This window comes from Thermobia domestica, chromosome 2, assembly GCF_964235325.1.
Source record: "Thermobia domestica chromosome 2, izTheDome1.hap1.1, whole genome shotgun sequence".
NCBI lineage: Eukaryota > Metazoa > Arthropoda > Insecta > Zygentoma > Lepismatidae > Thermobia > Thermobia domestica.
In genome coordinates, this window is record NC_137455.1 from 165,905,640 (window position 1) to 165,924,641 (window position 19,002).

Sequence of the window (19,002 nt, forward strand, 5' to 3'; positions counted from 1 at the left end):
TTCCCTCTTACGTCACGCTTTTTAACCATCAATAGTAACTTCGAATAATTTGCTTGAGCTAACTTCAACGTGCTCTTAAATTGCATACACGGGTTTCGAGGATTTTGACTAGGGCTAAGTACTTCTTAGCGTTGTACTAGATCAATAGCTCTCCGATATAGGAGACAGGACCATGAAATCATTGAGGAATTATTTCCAAAGTACATTAAAAATTTGTAAGATTCTTTGGAAGAAAGTATTCACAAGTGTCAACTTCGAAATTAAATCAAGATCCTTTGGAACGCCATTTCGGTATCATAAGATCATTACGTTGCGATGACCATTCTTCGACTCTAGGCTTTCTACATTTGCATCTTTTTCAATGTACTGTATTTATCTCCCCGCGAAAAGAACTTTGCCATCTAGGGGAAACTGTAAACTGAAGATGGATAGAACTCTTGTGTATTTTGTGAATCAAATGCACTATTAGCTCCCCAGGCAGATCTAGGTAATGAAACAACTAAAACAACAATAGAAGATGTCAAAGAAAAATTGTTTCAAAGAAAAAGCTTCGAATTTCAGAACGTGGAAAGTGGTGTTCCCGAATTACAAAATTAATCCGTTGTCGTAGAGAAATGCCTGGTATATCATCTAGCTGGGTATGCAGTGAGAAACAGTGCAAAATTTATTGAATGCAATATGTGCACGAATTCTCTAAGCCAAGCTGAGTAGATCGCAATTTTCAAAACTGACAGAAATTAAGGACTATGGATGTACCCAAGGTATCTGTTTCCTTAACTACCTCTCAGAGGGAGTGCTTCACTTTTTTGTGCAAGTGGAAAAAAACAATTAAAGAGAAAACGAAGGATGGAATATGACGATCTTATTTTACGAGTGCATAGATGATGTACGTAAGTTCTCTCTTAATTCAACACATTGTTCATCACATACAATGGATATCCTTCCTAAACTATCGTTGTATTAAGTGCTGATCCTCAGTTGTAAAAGGCAGAAGGGTCGCAATGAGGTCACATTTACCCTCAGGGCATATTTATTTTTGTTTACGAAGGCAGTATAGAACTGGTAGGCCACCAATATATAGGTCATGAAAGTAGTAGTATTGGAAAGTAGGTCATGAATAATGTTACTTCGTGAAAGCAATCTTAGTTCATACGATCATGCTGATTTTAAATTTTGCGTCGTTATCATCGTGTTCATATTAATTTTTCGTCGTGAAACACTTGTAGTTCACGTGATCATGCTAATTTTAAATTTTACATCATCATCATCATCATGCTCCTGTTAATTTTGCATTGCGAAGCACCTATAATTTAGTTGAACATGTCTTTTTATACTTATGAACATTACTTAAAATATAGGGATAGGAATAAAAATGAATTTATTTAACATATTTGCTTAATTCATCAATTGTGTTGATCGTAGGTGCATAGAATTCTGTTTCGTATGAGCGCTGACAAGAGATTGAACGTAAAATTGATAAAGAAGAAATGCCGTTAGAGAAATCGGACCATTAAATGACGAACTGCAAACCCAGGCCCGAAGACGGCCTGGCTGGATCTATATTCTGTGCTTGGCTCGAGCCGACCCGGCCCGAATCTCGAGTCGGGCGGAGAACGGACCGGGCGTAAACGGCCTGAGAACAACCAAATGTGATAAGTCAATCGTTCAATATTCAATAGAAAATGAGAAATGTGTCGTCATAACGTTGCACTGTCTATTTACTCTTCTCCAGGTCCGTATTTATATATTGTGCGCCCCTGTGCTCTAAATATTTTGCCGCCCCCCGCATAAAATCTAGACCCTAGAAAACGACCAATATTAGAGTTGAATTCATAGTTTTTGGGGTCGCTGGGATGAATAGTGACACTTTCAATCCGATTCAACTCCAGGTTCATACTCCACTCCGCAGGGAGGAGGTGAGATTTTAAAAGTAATCGAAAACGACATATATTAGTGTTCAATTCATAGTTTTCGAGGTCGCTAAATTTAAGGGCATTAGTTTTCATGATGTTCAAGTTTATCCTTATCCCTTGGAGTGGGATTGGGAGAGGATGATTTTTTAAAAATAATCAGATAAGCTAGCTAACTAGCAACTGCTGTAATTAAAGCGAAATAAACACGTGAACATATTTTTTCGCGCTTGCGCAGGACCCCGTGGGTTGCTAATTTTAAATATTACATTAGTGTGAATCTTGAAAGAATTCCAAAATTTTGCCGCCCCCTAAATTCTGCCGCCCTGGCTCGAGCGCAGAATAGCACTTACCTAAATACGGACCTGCCCTTCTCGAATGGTGATATTGTGTAAAAGATTACCCAAGGTTTGTTTTCTATATCCCTCTTCTGTCTGTCTATTTGTTATCTATGCTTGCTCTGTCCAGCCATATTTATTATATAATACAGCTCATGGACGTAGAAGTCTTATACTACGCTCATTAATGCGTTGCGAGTAACAGAGAAGATAGGTAAAACAGCTACACCGTATGTAGTATTAATACTACAACGACTATCGCTAATACTACTATTACTATTACTACTACTACTCATATTACTATAGAAATACGACAGCAAATACTACTACTGCTATTACTAGTAATACTTTAATAGAACGACTACCAATAATAACACCAATACATCTATTATTAACATTACTACTACTATTATTATTACTACTACTACTATTACTGCTGCTACTACTATTGCTAATACTATTAACATTACTACTACTGGCAGTGAAGCAAATCTGTCTTCAAGATTGGGGGGGAAGGGTAAGACCGTTCCCATAAATTTTTAAGCGATGTTCAAATTATTTATGAAATTGAAAAACAATGCTGTGGAGGATCAGGGGAGCACAGTGTTTTTTAACATTGGGAGGCAGGCAGATTTGAGGCTTATTCTAGGGGGCACCAATTTCATCTCACTTTCCTTTGTGGCAATCGGACACATATCATCACATTTCTCCCCAAGAAACACATTTCAAATCACACATTTCAAATCGAATTATTGGGGAGGACAGTCCTCCTCAGTTCAAAGAAGGGTATTTGTCCCCTTCATCCCTCCAAAATTTGTACGAGTGACTACTGGTATAACATTACTACTACTAATACTACCACTGATACTACTTCTACTATTACTACTACTAATTGTAAGGCGGATACTACTACTACTACTGTTGCTAATACTACCACTAAAACAACTACTATTTCTGCTTATGCTATTACTACTACTACTAATTTCGTATTTGATTTTAACGAATCTTCTACGTCGTGTTTTCGATGTGTAACGTAAAGGAACTCTCTAATATGAGCAGAGTGGGCCGGAGCGTATCTTGGTTGGCAGAACAAGGCCACTTCGAGTGTAGTTTCAGACGCCCAGTGTCTGTCTGTCACATTGTGTTGTCTGTTGGTAATGAAGTCAACATGGACCATCTGAAGGAAGTAAAAGCAAAGCTTGTAAATAAACAATTCAAGTTAACTGAAAAGCTACAAAGACGACGTAAAGCATTTTGTTGGACAAAGTTTTCAGTTGTAGTTGATTCTGAAACTGGTAGTGAACAAGGTTTCGTGTCCTGTAAAGGGTGTGAAAAGTTTTTCGTGTACAACAGTACAAAGTCAGGAACAACTCACCTAAACCGGCATGCAAGAACGTACTGATTATCATTAAGTGCATCATTGACTGAAAACAAAGATAATGAGAGGAAACCATCTGCGAATTCTTGTGCATCTAATATCAAAGATTCTGGTTATAAGAAACTGAGCTGTGAAACTGTGAAAAGTAACTTGATAGATAAGTGTGTTCACTTTTGTGCAGACAAATAAAATGGCATACGAGGGTTGAAAATAAGAACTGCAAACTCCGCGCTTGAATGTTGAATAAATATACAATGGATGATGAAATCACCATCCCATACGAAAATGAATAATCTGTACATTACCGTCGCATTTGCCCAAGAAGAAATGTGAGGGCGCACATATCCACGGTAACACATATGGCGCATGGTGTCAGTAAAATGGTTTCAAAAGGAAACTAAAGGCAAAATTGTTAGCTTATATATTAAAGCAGATTAGTTATAAAGGATGATCTCGTAAGACTGTACAGATAGGTATAACTAGAATGGTATGATTATTTTCTGTTACTTATCTTCGTCCTTCAGTCACACAGATTAATTCGCGATGCTCCAATATCCTCTTTAGCCACAATGATATGTATAATGGCACGATGTCCATAACTGAATACACCACTGAATAATTCACTATTCTAAGTTACACTCAATATATTTCATCCACTGGAAAAGTAGTATGTTTCCATGGTAGACTTCTTTCTCCTTTTTGGTTCTTCAGTGTGGTGGCCAAGAGAGAGAGTCCGCACCTTGTCTGTTGCTTAAATACCCTCCAGTATTCACTGTTGCCAGCTGCCGGAATGCTGATAGAACTTTCCAAAGATATTGCAGAATGGGTGGTTGACGTGGTGACGCTGTGCACCACATACTAAGGAACTTAAATAAAAGGAGAAATTACGAATATTATTAAAGCAAGTGTATTGGTTCCTTACACAAAATACCTCTCAAAATGAGAACAATCAACTGAACTGAAATAGGGAAAGGTAAGACCTTTGGCCTAAAGAGCTTATACTGGGACATTGAACTAATTTCATTTCGTTTTTTTTTCCAAAGAGGTAAATGAACAAAATACCCACTTGAAGAATTGGTTCAAATGCAAAATCAAAAACATGTTATTATTTATTTATCGATCTTATTTACATCTTACATTTCTAGGAGGCTGCGGTCGCTCAGTGCTAGAGCATTCTCCTCTAGTGGGTAAGGTCATTTCTTTGATTACAGATTACAGCTAATGCCAAGTGATCTTTGTGATCGACAAACCTCGTTTGCATGGGTTTTCTCGGGTTTCGGTGATGATGAGAAATGAGTGAAATGGTGGAATGTAGAAAGTGGGAAGAAACGGGACAACCCCGAGGAAACCCACGCCCACGGTGTTTCTCTACCACAAAGTTTTCTTGGCGGGGGCTGGAATCGAACCCGGGACCCCAAGCACCAAAGGTGAACGCTCTACCACTGAGCAGCCGAACGGTTGGCAACTTTAGTATTATATTTAGAAGAAACCCTGCCGGTCAGTGGCCAAAGTGAGATGGTATGCGGTAGTATGCCATACCTCCTCTGGTTTTTCAGTGATCAATACATACCCACAGGAGAGTGGATGCTAAATGCCTTTAATAAATTAATTTTTATACAGTTATTGACTTTTCACGTATAAATATTTTATTTCTTATGGTAAAAATAATTTCTACGCTGACAACACCAACATTATTATTATGTTTTTCCTACCTTTTGCTTTTAAAATTAGGTGTCTTCAAAGAAATCTATCTAATTTATATTTTGATGTGCCATATTGAATTCTCTTTCTTATATATACGTGTCGTCTTATCTTAATGCATATAAATGTAGTGTTCTGAGCATGGGCGGTTTAGGGGTTGTCTGCTGTGGGGGTTGGATCTTCCGGGGATTTGAAATACCTATCAATCGAGTGAGGAGTCCGGGAGTTTTCCCGCAGGAAATTCTTACAAGGGACATCACCCAATTGTCCGGCTCTGATTTCAATGAAACTTTTGTTGCTGATAGAGGACATGTATTCATTACTTGTGATGACAGAAATTTTTGCCATGGTGCATGTGTTCTATTTTTTAATAATTTTTAAAGGTTGTGATGTGGTTAATAGAGATTACTGCAGAAGTTGCTTACTACCCTCTGTAAACGGAGTGTTAATGAAAGAACAACCATGTAGATACGTATAGGGTTAAGGGGAAGTCGTTTGGTACGTATGACCTTGACGGCAGCCCTCTTGAAATCCGCTATTTTGAACTAAGATCAAGATTTTAAAATGGGAATAGGGTAATATGATACATAATTTCGGGCTAGAATTCAATCTGGAAGACAATGGTGAAGTTAGTTTTAAGATGCGCTCATTTGGTGAAAAGTTACAGGCATATTAATTGTTTATACTTACTATGTGCGTAAGTCCCTTACCTCCGCTTCTAACCCACGTATTAATGATAATAAGTGGATAAAGGTTTCGGTAATACATATTATGGATAGAGCGAAGTGATACGATAAGGGTATCATTAACGGCAGCCTTCTTGAAATCCGCCATTTTGAATTAAAGTGAAATTTTGAAAGCTGAAATTTTGAAAGCAACAAAACTTTCATTAGTATAAAATCTCGGTTTTTGATCATTTTCGTGTATAATTCTCTATAATACAACATAAAGGGATGCTTTTTAATTTTTTTTAAGAAAATTGTTGGCCCGGAATCAAAGTCTCCTCATGCCCCCCCCCCCCCCCCGAGAAGCTCTTCAATGGTTTTCAGTCACTTGATAAATATAAATAGAAATGCAATCTTTTAGGCAACATACTCTCACTGCATTTCAGCATTTTGGTCGGAGGCAACTTGAGGATTTTAATTTTGGTTAGACCCGCTCCCTTGCTTATGAATACATATACATATTTGATTCATTAATGACAGTAAGAAATTGCATCTAGTGGTTGATGCTATTTGTTAAATAATTATCTACCATTAATATAAATAGTCGAAAATATATTTACTCTTTGTTGTATCCTTTAGCGTTTCTATATTTTTCAAAATTTTGTGTATGCCTGTACCTATTAGGTCTACCCGCTAAAACCGACACTGATTTAGATAGCCAGTACGTCGAGTCAATATCGTAATAAAACATACCACCTCTGCTTTTTTTTTTCACTTCGAACACTGCTACCGGTATTTTATTTGAAAAAATGCCCCTTCATATTAAATAGATAGATATGAATTTATGTAACAGTTATTTAATGATGTGAATATTATTTAAAAACACAAAAGAGTCTAAATTTGTATTAAAATGAAAAGAAGAAAGAGAAAAGTGAATAGTTTAAACCATTCAACCCAGTACATGCAATAAATTCAGCGCAGGTAAGGGTTAGGTGCGACGAGAATACCATCAACACCTGACATCTGGCGGTTGAGTTGGGAACTTGTAGTGCATTAAAACTTTTCATAAACAATATCTGAGGAGGCAACCCAAATACTTGATACGAATAGATAATATTAATTATTATTATTGTCCTTCTGCAATATTATTAAGGGTTTAAAAGAAGAAAATTGTGGAAAGAGGAACATATGCCAATAAATATACCTCATTGATCTCAACAAATTGTCATGCATAGGTCACCAGAAAGTCTATAAAAACTAAGTTTATATATATATAATTGATGTAATAATCACGCTACCTATTAAGATAAGTGATTCCTTGTCAAGCTTATCATGATGACACTAAAGGAAGATCGAAGATGACAATACAGGGGATGGTTAATGAAAATAACTCAAAACTCTTGTTACACTTTAAACTTTAATTTATTTATTAACTTTAATAATTGTCTAAAGATAAGAGACGTATCACATTGAGCTGAACCAAATGAGATTCTTAAGGATAGATAAGTTTTCATAGATAGTTTTCGAGAAAAGCGGATTTTCATGTAGCTGAAAAGCACATCCTTCGTGTTCAATAATTAATGATATGTTTTATTCTGTTAGAATGGATTGTTTATTTACTCGTTTACTGCATTTAAAATTTTAAAAAATAAATATACTGTTAAGTAGTAGACTGTGTTGATTGTCTTCTTCTAAGAGATGTCACATACTTCTATCAGCGACTTGCTTGCTTCTAAAAGTAACACATTGCTACTTGTAATAATAAAAATAATGATAATAATTTACAACTACTACAATTATATAAATTTATCTGCAAATTTTATATATAAAAAACTAATTGTGATTTTGGGAGATGACAACATACTTCAATGAAAAAAACAATGTCAGTAAATTGCATTCTAAACGAAATATAGTAATCTCTGGGTTGTTCGCGGAATTGGGTGGCGCGGCACTTGCGGAAAACCAAATTCTATGGACAATCTGCAAAATAGCCGAAAATGGAAACAAATCAAAATGAAAATGCTTTAGAATATTTTTCTTTTTCTTTACAGTATGAAGGCCTACATATACAATTATAACCTTAATAAACACTGAATTTCTATATTTATTAGTTTGTTGGTTTACCTTTTGACACAAAAAATCGATCCTTCTGGGGAGGGGGTGTATTAAGACGTCTCCTCTTTGTTTGTGATTGAAGACTTTTAAATATTTTGTCAGGAAGTTTTTGAACAATATTTTCATTTAACATTACTTTTAAATATTTTGTCAGGAAGTTTTTGAACAATATTTTCATTTAACATTATAATTTATCGTTGTAAGAAAAAAAAATGGAAAACCACACATAAATCCACAAAGCGTATAACACGTCCGTTGATAATCAAGAGTTAATTGTCGTACGATCATATATAAAGAGTATTACGTGATATTGTGAATTAGTTTCATTGAACGGTGATACTAAACTTATTTCATTCAAGATAAAATTGAAGGAAAGGAATTAAAATCAAGGATAACCCTGAGTTATTTATTTTTGATTTAAATGTTAAATTTGTACTTCCATGATACTCATATGGATTCTTCTTTTTATCTGAACACAATTTCAATGCACTATTTTATAATATGACACTATAGTTATTCGTTCGAGTAGATATTCATGTAAGACTATTCGAAACGATATACTTGCATGTGTATACAACGTTTTAATTCCATATTTCTTTGCTCAAACAAAGGCATTTATGATACAATACGATTTACTAACTATCCAATCTCCAATCACTTTACATAGTTCAACTGTTAGGAACTATGTGCCACAGAATACACATATATACACACACACACATACACACACACACACACACACACACACATATATATATATATATATATATATATATATATATATATATATATATATATATATATATATATATATATATATATATGTGTGTGTGTGTACTGGCTGAAATACCCATTCTTTGCACGGTGAAAGTCAGTGTATGGAAATATTTGGCACAAGTTTTTGAACACCTTGCCCCATAGAATAGGAACTTTGATCTAAGTGGCATGATAAAAACTTACCTTGAGTTTGATAATAACAATGATCCAAAAGTTATTTCAAACGGGTAAGACGTTTTCCCGACCACGAAAACTATAGATTTGACATTATTCTTGGTCATAGTGTATATTTTATTTTTCACCCCTTTTTTATCTACCATGCCGATGTGGGCTGACTGTGACTTAAACAAGCGCAGGAGAACTGTATTTATCTTAGCTATTCCGAAGACTATGGATTTGAAACTAATGTGTGTCATTTTCGATCATCTTCACATGCCTCTCCTTCCAACTCCACCCACAGGGTGTTAAAGGTTTCTTACCTACACTGGGGCTGAACTTAGATTTTACGGCGTCTGAAATGTCAGTATTCATATAAATGATCACGTGGTCTTTAATAGCCACGAGAGGGAGTGAGTTATCCTCTATAGGACCATAAACACCCACTGAAAAGGACAAATAACGCCTAAAACTTTTTTTTTTTTTTTTTTGCAAATTTTACTCATTCAAGAGTCCGGTTAGAAACCCAAAGTTCAAGGGGTACATATTTTGGACCCATAAACCCTTCCAAAAATTTTTGTTCCCCAAAATTTTCAAATTTAAGGAAGTGCAATCGTCCAAAATTTATGGGGTAACTTTTTGTGCACCTCCCAAAAATAAAAGATCAATAGCATCATACAACGAGACCTGGTTTACATGACTATTTCCCGTCATTTTCAACCAATCAGAGCGATGGAAAATGCGTGTGTGAATTGTACACCTGCCACTTTTGACTTGACAGTGGTATTCTTCCGCTTGCATGAAATATTTGACTTGGTATTAGTGTCTTGGACGATTTTGCAATGCCTCTCAGAGTAAAGTGAAGCCACTTTAGACCCATCTATATATTAAAATGCTAGGTTTATTGTCTCCATCAAAGCCTAGCGTAGCTCCTAAAGTTACTTCATTGGTCTAACTAATTTTACCAGTGTTGTGATGTGATAGAGCACCTCGCCTCATCATCCATCTTCATCATCGACGTTAAGGTCTTTAAATCTTTGAAATTTATCATAGTAAAGTTCAATAAACTTCTCCTAGACCTGCTCTCAATCTCTTATTACTCCAGTCTATTAACTTCTCTTCCCTAAAGAGGGCGTAACCCTTTAAGAGGGTACTAACCATTCATGGCTAGCCATAGAAAAACTAGGTTTATATGTTTGTCTCCAATCTTTTCGTCAATGAGATCTAAAAACCACAGGTGCTAGAAACTTGCCGTTTTCACTGGTTTATTCCAAATTTTGTGTAGATTGTCTAATTCTAATTGAATATTTTAAAAAATGGCTGTTATTTCTTTATTACATTTTTAGGGATACACTTGAAATTTTAAAAATATAAACCACCGCATCCTGCGAGTTATACATTCCAACATAACGTAGTTATACATAGAAATTGTATATCTTTCAGGCGTTTGTTTCATGGCCAAATGATAATTTAAAATGAAGGATAACCATTTCTCCAGTCTAAGATGAATCTTTATTGTTTAGAGTGTTTTGCCCAATGAACATCATATATCACTGACATTATAATTAATTGCGGATATAATGATTTGCATGCAAGAAGAAAGAACACACTCATCATACATGAATTAGAAACTCAACCGGAAGTAGGCTCAATCTTGCTAACTAAACGGTATTGAAAAAAATCTCCCCTTTATGGTACTCTTTGACGATTTTTATCAAGACGTCTTTCACTTGTGTCTGTAAAGGAACATGTACAGATGTTGTAAGGAGTAACAAGGAGATTCATGCTCATATGTGAATGATGCACTGTGTAGAGAGCGCAAGTTCAGCTAGTATTCATTAAAAACTCTGTTGAGCTTAATTCCATATATTATCACCTCCTTCGTATATTATCGTACCACATTTATAATTTAATGATTTAATAATCATATTTAATTGGTTAATTTTATGAATCAAATTTAATATTAAAATTATCTAAAATGCAAATTCATCTTGCAGAAAGGAATATTTAAGTAAATTTGAAGAATAAATCAGTTATATTACATCATATAAATTTCATTCCGTTTCAAAGAAAATAGAGAAATAGTTCCCCATTCAAATAAGTGGAAAAAAGAAACAAGATTACGTAGTTATTTAGTACCGTTAAGACTAAGTGACGCAAGTTTTTCGGGACGTTTATTCTGAACATATATGAGGACACAATTGTAATTACTCCTATATTTTTGTGCAAAAGTTTGAATATATGTAGTATCTTATTGTAATGACACTAACATTAGTAAAAGCAAATTTCTTTCTTCATAGCATTGCGAGCTCCAGAGTTCTGCATAGGAGTTGGTCCTTTAGTGGAAGTTTGCCTACATATTTATAACATAGAAATTCGTCCACTCGAAAGGAAACTAAACGCCTGTTTTCATTTCGACCTTTCCATTTTAAATAAGCTGAAGAGGAGGCTATACATAGGATGTGTAAAAGTTAAGAATTTCATACCAGATCTTTATCAAGACGAAGAACAAGAGGTGCACGATAGGTTAGCGCATGCAGAAAGAAGATGGATTTACTGATAAATATTAAAATCGGAGACAAGGAAACATGAATTTATGTTCAATACATGTACTGTACTTCTTCAATATCGAAATAAAGTTTTATTTAATGGAAATTAAAAGATTTCTGTTATGGGAGCCATAGACGCACACACTTGCATGACCAACATCCATGAAAGATTTGTTTCACAATGCATGTTGGAAGAAGTTTTTGCCCACACACGTACCAACTCGGTGTCCAACTAATTAGAAGATTGAATCCGAGAAAATAGTCAAGTGATTTCTTCCGCTGTCGTGATTGGCGGCCCTAAATATAAAACAACCAACGCATGAACGAGCACATACACTGTAGACATGCATGAAGAATGGCAAAACCATCATACATGTTTACAGAAGATTTTGAAAACTCTCAACATGCATGAACGAGGCCATACACGATCAACTTGTATGCGGTTTTATCATTTTTCATGAATATTGGAAGATTTCTTCATGCATGTTTCTGCGTGTATGGGCTCCTTTAAGGTAATTACGTTTTCTTTCTCCTTGTCAATTGCTCTATTCTTGATAGTTATGTGAAAGTAATTGTTTAATTTTCCCTAAATGAATAAATTTATAATTGATTTGTTACTATCTTATTTCAAAAAGTAGAGATAAAGACGTATAATCTCCAGAGGTTACGTAATGAATTAAGTTAATACTAAAATAGAGTTCATGCACTACTAAAACAGAAATTTTCTAATGCATGATCAGCCATATATTATTACTATCCTCTATTTCTGTATTCATGCCAACATTTCGTCTTGAGATAATATGTGGTGAATGCTTTGGAGAAAATAAAAAGCAAAAATAAATATTCAGTTCATACGGATGGTCATTAAACAAAATTTTGGGCCAAAATATAGTTTCGATTTTTTGACCAAGGTAAAGAACGCTACGTTTGAAAAAAAATACTTAATGTGTGAAATGCTTTAACAATTAGACATGTATGTTATATATTAGCAACAACATGATCTTTTATACCAACTAAAAGAAAAATACATAATCAATGTGTATATAATACTAATATACAGAGTGGCCCAAAAGTAGGTATACAGTTCTGCATTGATCAAGTTCGACATTTTAGTTTATTAAGATAATTAGTTCTGTTTCGTGCTCTTGAAGTATGAGTGAGAAGAGAATAGGAACAAATACTAAAGAAACTAAGTCACTATCTGTAGGGATAACAATAAGTAAATTATATAAAATGCCATGAGCCGGTCAGTATGGAACTATATACCTACTTTTGGGCCACTCTGTATAGCTTACTACAAGAAAACCAGGCGTATGTTCTAATAAAGTTCCTCCTCCAAATGCGTTATTCCAACAGCCAAATTAATCGCCATTTGGAACTACACACTTGTTTTTATCGCACTTGGATGACTCGACAAACTCGACATACGAAGATTCTATACGAGATTCGGTGCCATGAGAAGTATAATGCCTGTGATGAAAAGTTCTTAACTGCACGTTGCACCGTTCGATCATTAGTGATGGTCTTCCTTCTCAAGAAGTGATCGAGTGGCCGAAAGAGGTGGTAATCAATGTGAGATATGAGGGAAATACGGTGGGTAAGAAAACTTTTCATACTGCAACTTATGGAGAGCTTGCACCGTTCTTTGCGCGACACGTGAGAGAGCATTATCGTCCAACATAATGATACCATGCCTCTTGACTCTTACATGATGTTTGTGGACAAGTCTGCGGTGCATTTCATGGAGTTCAGCACTGTAACGATCTGCATTGATAATTACTCCATTGAGAAAGACATGACAGATCTTTTGTATCAACATAGATCATACTATCAGCAACAGTACCTTCTGTGAGTAGAGAGTTTATAAAACCCGTCTTGGACATTGGTTCATTATTCAATCATTTTCCGGACAATTGTCATAGCATAACCATTTTTCATCTGAAGTGACAGTCTGATACACGAAATTTTCCCAATTATTCCATACATTCAGAGAACAGAACACCTCTAGATACCGATTCTTGTTGGTTGGTGTCAACTCAAGTGACACATATGAGTTCAGCTTTTGCACCTTACTAATTGCACGGACTCGCCAAATGAGAGTGGTGCAGTGTATGTCTAACTTCCGCAGAGGTACGTAAACTTTTTCGAGAGTTTACTTCTACATTGTTTGTGAGGAGTTTATCCGAGCGTAATACTAGACAGTGCTTGCGGCGCTCATTTTACAATATTGTATCACCAACCAACGGTGAATGAGAACATTTATTCACCATTCCTGGTCCAAATGCACTGTTAATATTTTTTTAGTATATAGAATGTTCCAGTGTTCATTCGTAAATAAAAATAGCTGACAACTGTGTGTTCTTCATAGTGCACTTTTATACGACCCTGTTCAACAACGCACACTCTCCTCACTGTCTGGGTACCTCCAGCCTGTTTGCTGCACATATACAGAGTTTGTGATGTTAGACGTATGACCTTAGTGCACCCCTGTGTTGTGTTGCAGAAGTAAGTTTCCCGTCAGACGTCGAAATGAACATTTAATTCGCTCCAACGCGCACATATATCTATAAGGGTAAGCAAAAGTTTGAAGTAGTTTTGAACCGAACTGAAGAAAAGATCGTCGTTCACACACAAACGTTCAGAATCATAATGTTCCATTGACTGGTTGTGTGTTTGATAATACTAAATATTGTGTATGAAATGAAATAAAAGACCAATAAATTGTTGAAAGAACGTCATGTTTCATATAAAACTAGGAATGTTTTTCCCAAATACGAGATACAAAATAGAATAATATTGACAAGTTTCTCTTTGGAGTTTATATATTCAATCATTATTAGAAGATAACAAAGTAATTTTAAGTGTGTTTCCCAGTATTAACATGATTTTTGTTTCTCACATTCGATACCTATTACAATAGTTTGCCCAATTTTTAGTACTTATTTTGTTAACTATATTGTATATTATTATTTGGATTCTTTGCTCTATCTTGTACACTTTGAATTCAAAATATATGATGCAATATTGTTAGTAATAGGGTAAAAGTTATAACGTAGAGATAAAACAACAAATGGGAGTAGTAACTAATTTACCATTCATAAATATCTATACATTAAAAAAAAACCTAAGTTACTCCATGTTCAAAACAAAATGCTAGGTACTAAAAAATTGCCTCTTTGAAGCACCACCCGGGTACCAATGAATCAACTTTAAACGAAGAATTTTGGCTTACCTTAGATATAACATTGTATCAATAAAATTATGAAGTGTTCCAAAAATTGATGTGTACTCTTTTGCAAATCATATTTGAATTTAAAAATGAATAGTTGTTAGTGAGAACCAAATGTTTTAATCTTACTTTTATAGTCAATGTTCAGTTAATGTTTAAATAAACATAAAAATAAATATAAGGAAGAGAAAAGGAAATATTAGGATCTACTGAAAGTATTGTGGATACTTTAAAGCACACATTAAATAAATGTAAGTCACTTTTTTTTCAAAATAATTTTCTCATTTTGTTTCACTATAATCCTCTTCTTCATCATCTCCATATTCTTCCTTCAATGCTTCCATAATATCTTTTTCAAAATCATCGATGCCACCTTCCCATTCCCCTAAATCTTCCCATTCGCCTGTATCTCCTTCAATATTACCGTGCTTCCATTCTCCAACTTCCTCCCAATCGCCCTCGGATTCACTTGCTGAGTAAGACGCAGTACTTGACGTCTCATACAATCTTGTACCATTCGCTGATTTATATAATGCTGACATAGTCTTTGGAGCAGATTTCATAAATCCAGGATCCAGCCCTATTTCAGGCTTGAAGGCTTTTATTTTTTGATTTGAAACACGCAAACAGTCAATGTGTATTGTAGCTAAAATGTTATCTCCTTTATCTGATCCCATAAACAGTTCTAAACATTTATACATGGGTTTACTGCTTTTACTGAAGACCATGCATCCTTTCAACGTTTTATTTGTTGGCCAGGAGAAACACAATGGATTATTAACATCACCTGCAGAAGAGAAAGAGTGAAAATAATTATTTGCGTTCATTTCAATAATAAGCATTTCTTTAAAGTACATAAACATTTATCCGTTTAGGGTTTCCTTCTATGGCAAGTATTTTTGAAAAAGCTTTTACCTTCTGGGATAATATTGCAGCCAGGGCCAGATTTATAGGGTGCACCGGTGCACGTCGTGCACTCACCTTCGTTGTAAATATACACTATCTAAAATGAGAAGCTAGCAGTGAAAATAGCCACAGTTTCCCAAGCTTTCTACAGTGATGTTTCCGTTTGGGGTTTAAAAGAAGTAGATTTTTGGAAAAGCAATAGTTTAAGTTGACTTTCTAAAGGTTGAAGGAAAAGGATTCACCAAGCAAAATAGTATTTCTCATTCACACCACAGATGGTTAAAACCACTAAAGGAATTCAAATATAATTTAAATGTCCTGGTAGTTATTGGTGCACCCCCCGTCAGAAAATCCTGGATTCGGCCATGATTGCAGTTATCGTAAGTCAAGATATTGAGATAATATAAATCACAAGGTTACATATCACCATATAAAGAACACTTTTCTGAGCAACCAGAGGCAATCAACATTACAGGATGACGATTTATTATGTCAACATTATTAAATAACACGTATATGTAAGTATATTCATATCCAAATGGGAATTTAGACTTTTGTCCGTATCAAGTGTTTTAAGAGTTTGTAGAATGCAAAGAGTCTCAGTATTTAACAACAAAGTTAGAAAGTTTTTCACAATGGTGTTTTCTTATAAGGAAAGTCTATAAAAATCGTGAATGCTTTGCCTTTCCTAAGGCGAAAACAGGACGCATTTTTAACTAAGGCTAAGTCCAAATTAGAGTGTAACTTAAACATGTAAATAAACATGGTCATCATCACGTGCAAGAATAGTTTGCACGTGTGTAGATGCACAATTTTTATCAACTGTGTTGATAAACATAATGTGATGCTCGTCTACACTGTGGGTTCATTGGTAAACTGTTGCATGATTTGTTCTGCACAATTACACCAGATTTTACTAATTAATAAAGAAAAACAGAATGTAAAGTGTAGTAGACAGATTTTTAACGAACGCAAATTTGAAAATCATTCAAGGAAATATTTTAGGAAATTTTGAATGTATTTCGTTGCGGCAATATTAACATACAGTTGAAAATTTTCGAGTAATAATGAGTAAGAATTTGTTTTTCTACAGAAATTATCCTTTGCATTGAAAACGTTTATTCTAATAGTAACATTCGATTTTTATTTTCACAAGCAGGCACAGAGTAAAGACTGTGAGTAGCAACATAAGGCTTTATGTTTCTTGACAGAAATTATCTCCTAATGTCTTACGAACCCATTCAATTAGCACCTTTTTACTTGCACATTCACGGAATTAATTGGCTCACTTCCCCTAATGAGCACCTTCATTATATGACAACAATATACCTGTGAAGTTTGTAAGTGTATAGCAAGTCTTGGTGTCCTTATATAACTAATACGTGTACAAAAGCTATGCAGATTTCATTTTAGTTTATTCTAGAACATTTTAAAGTGTAATGATATTGATTGTATTGGTGTTTATACGTTTATTTACGAAGTCGTCGATCTCAAGGGATGATGAGAAAATTGGGAAAGATGTTCTACCAAAATCATAGAATTGAAATCTGCGCTAGCTTACTTATGATCCCGCAAGAGTCCGGTGCCTTCGTAGCATAGTGGATCAAACGCTGGATTTATAATTCAGTGATCGTGTTCGAGTCCAAGTAATCCTGCTTCTAGTATTAGATCCTGGAAGGATATATTCAATATTATATACCCGTCTACATTGTGGAATTACTTCCCTAAGGTGAATAAATTCACGGATTCGTCTAGTAGGGTTAATAGCTTGTAATTTCGAATTCCATATTCACTATATTTGTTATAGAATTCATTAAACAGTCAAATCGGATTAACGAAAGCAGTTTGAATAAAATAGGAATTTAACATTGTGTGTTACGCGATAACAGGAAAACGCTGAAAGATATGTAATTAATGTTTGAACAAAACTAACACTGCCTCGAGTCGGGTTTTTAACATGTTACTTTCATTTAAGTGCATATCCTACAAGTTTTTAAAATTTATGTAAAAAAAAAATAAAAAAAAATCAGTAAGTAGAAGTATCTGAAGCTTCTCACGTTAAGAAGACGAAACTCGGTATAAAATTCCTTGTTAAAAATAAGTGGTCATGTGTCTCAGCGTTTTCAGAAATTCGTCTCTAAAAGGTGGATGGGGACAATTTGTATAATATTTTCACCAAATGAGCTTTGTGGTGTACGAACGTACGCCATGTGTGTGGGTTTTTCAGAGATTTCCCTTTTTTTCACATTCTACCATTATCGTCTACCTCATTATCACGTCCCCTTTAGCCTCAGACTATTAACGTGGAACATTAATACTAAAAAAAAATAATATTATACTAAAAAATATATGTATATAATATTTTTCGAAATATATAAACATTAAATCTAAAGTTGTCTGTCTCACCATCATAGGAAACTGACTGAACTGATTGAAATAAACATAGCACTTGGCTTAAGCAAGATTTTTTTAGACCTGCAAACTATGCTATGCATAAGTATCATAACTTTTTTTAGAACGACATATCTGTTCTTCTGTTGACAGCTATCAGAGCAAGAATGGTAAGCGATATCGAGAATCGTATATTTGGTATCAATTCAAGTCTTGAGGGTAAGTTCTCAGTTAAGCCTCTATTCAAACTGAAATTGGTTGAAATAATTCGTTTCCGGTTTAGGCGATGAACGCCGTAGAACGAAAACGGTTAGTAGAAAAGATAACCGTTTTTTTTTCTTTTTTGGAATTGATTCAGCGTTTCAACGGATGAGTTCATCTCAACCCGTATTACCATACTAAAACCGGAAGTGGTAAAAAATTTACTAATACATCCGATTTCAAAGTTAATCTCCATAAAGTAGAAATTGTTAGAGACATCAAGATTTTCGTAGTCAATTAAGCATCCTAAGAAAATAACTTCCATTTCGATTTATATCCTTGTATGTCAAACATAAATGAAAATCTAATACTACCAGTTTCAACACTGATCATAATAGTGTAAAACAATAATAGATAGAGGTAATATCTTATGAGTAGGTTTAATCTGGATTTTATTAATCTATTGTAATCTGAAGTAGTAAAACAACAGTCCTACTTTCAATTTCAATATTGATCACGATAGAGAAAAAAAATGGTATAAAATATAGTAAGTACTTGCATTCCGATGTGAATTAAGCGTCCCAGAAATACGTATCATTAAAATATTTATCATAAACCTGATCTTTTATTCCAAGAATAAGCGTTTCAACTGGTATATTACAAAAATGAAATCCATCTTGTCTGCA

The 19,002-nt window shown here is 34.5% G+C and overlaps 2 protein-coding genes across 3 annotated transcripts in view; one reads left to right on the top strand and one right to left on the bottom strand.

Moving 5' to 3' along the window:
* The window catches only part of LOC145679768 (uncharacterized), a 56,796-nt gene extending 45,102 nt beyond the window's left edge, over positions 1–11,694 (top strand). For both annotated transcript variants that reach the window (XM_081750324.1, XM_081750325.1), the window contains one exon: positions 11,341–11,694. In XM_081750324.1, the coding sequence (XP_081606450.1) occupies positions 11,341–11,600 (260 nt within the window). In that variant the 3' untranslated portion in view covers positions 11,601–11,694. The remainder of the gene's footprint in view (positions 1–11,340) is intronic.
* Positions 11,695–15,099: 3,405 nt separating this feature from the next.
* LOC145679248 (uncharacterized) overlaps positions 15,100–19,002 on the bottom strand; it is a 58,430-nt gene continuing 54,527 nt past the window's right edge. The window contains exon 3 of the mRNA XM_081749834.1: positions 15,100–15,605. Within this exon, the coding sequence (XP_081605960.1) occupies positions 15,100–15,605 (506 nt within the window). The remainder of the gene's footprint in view (positions 15,606–19,002) is intronic.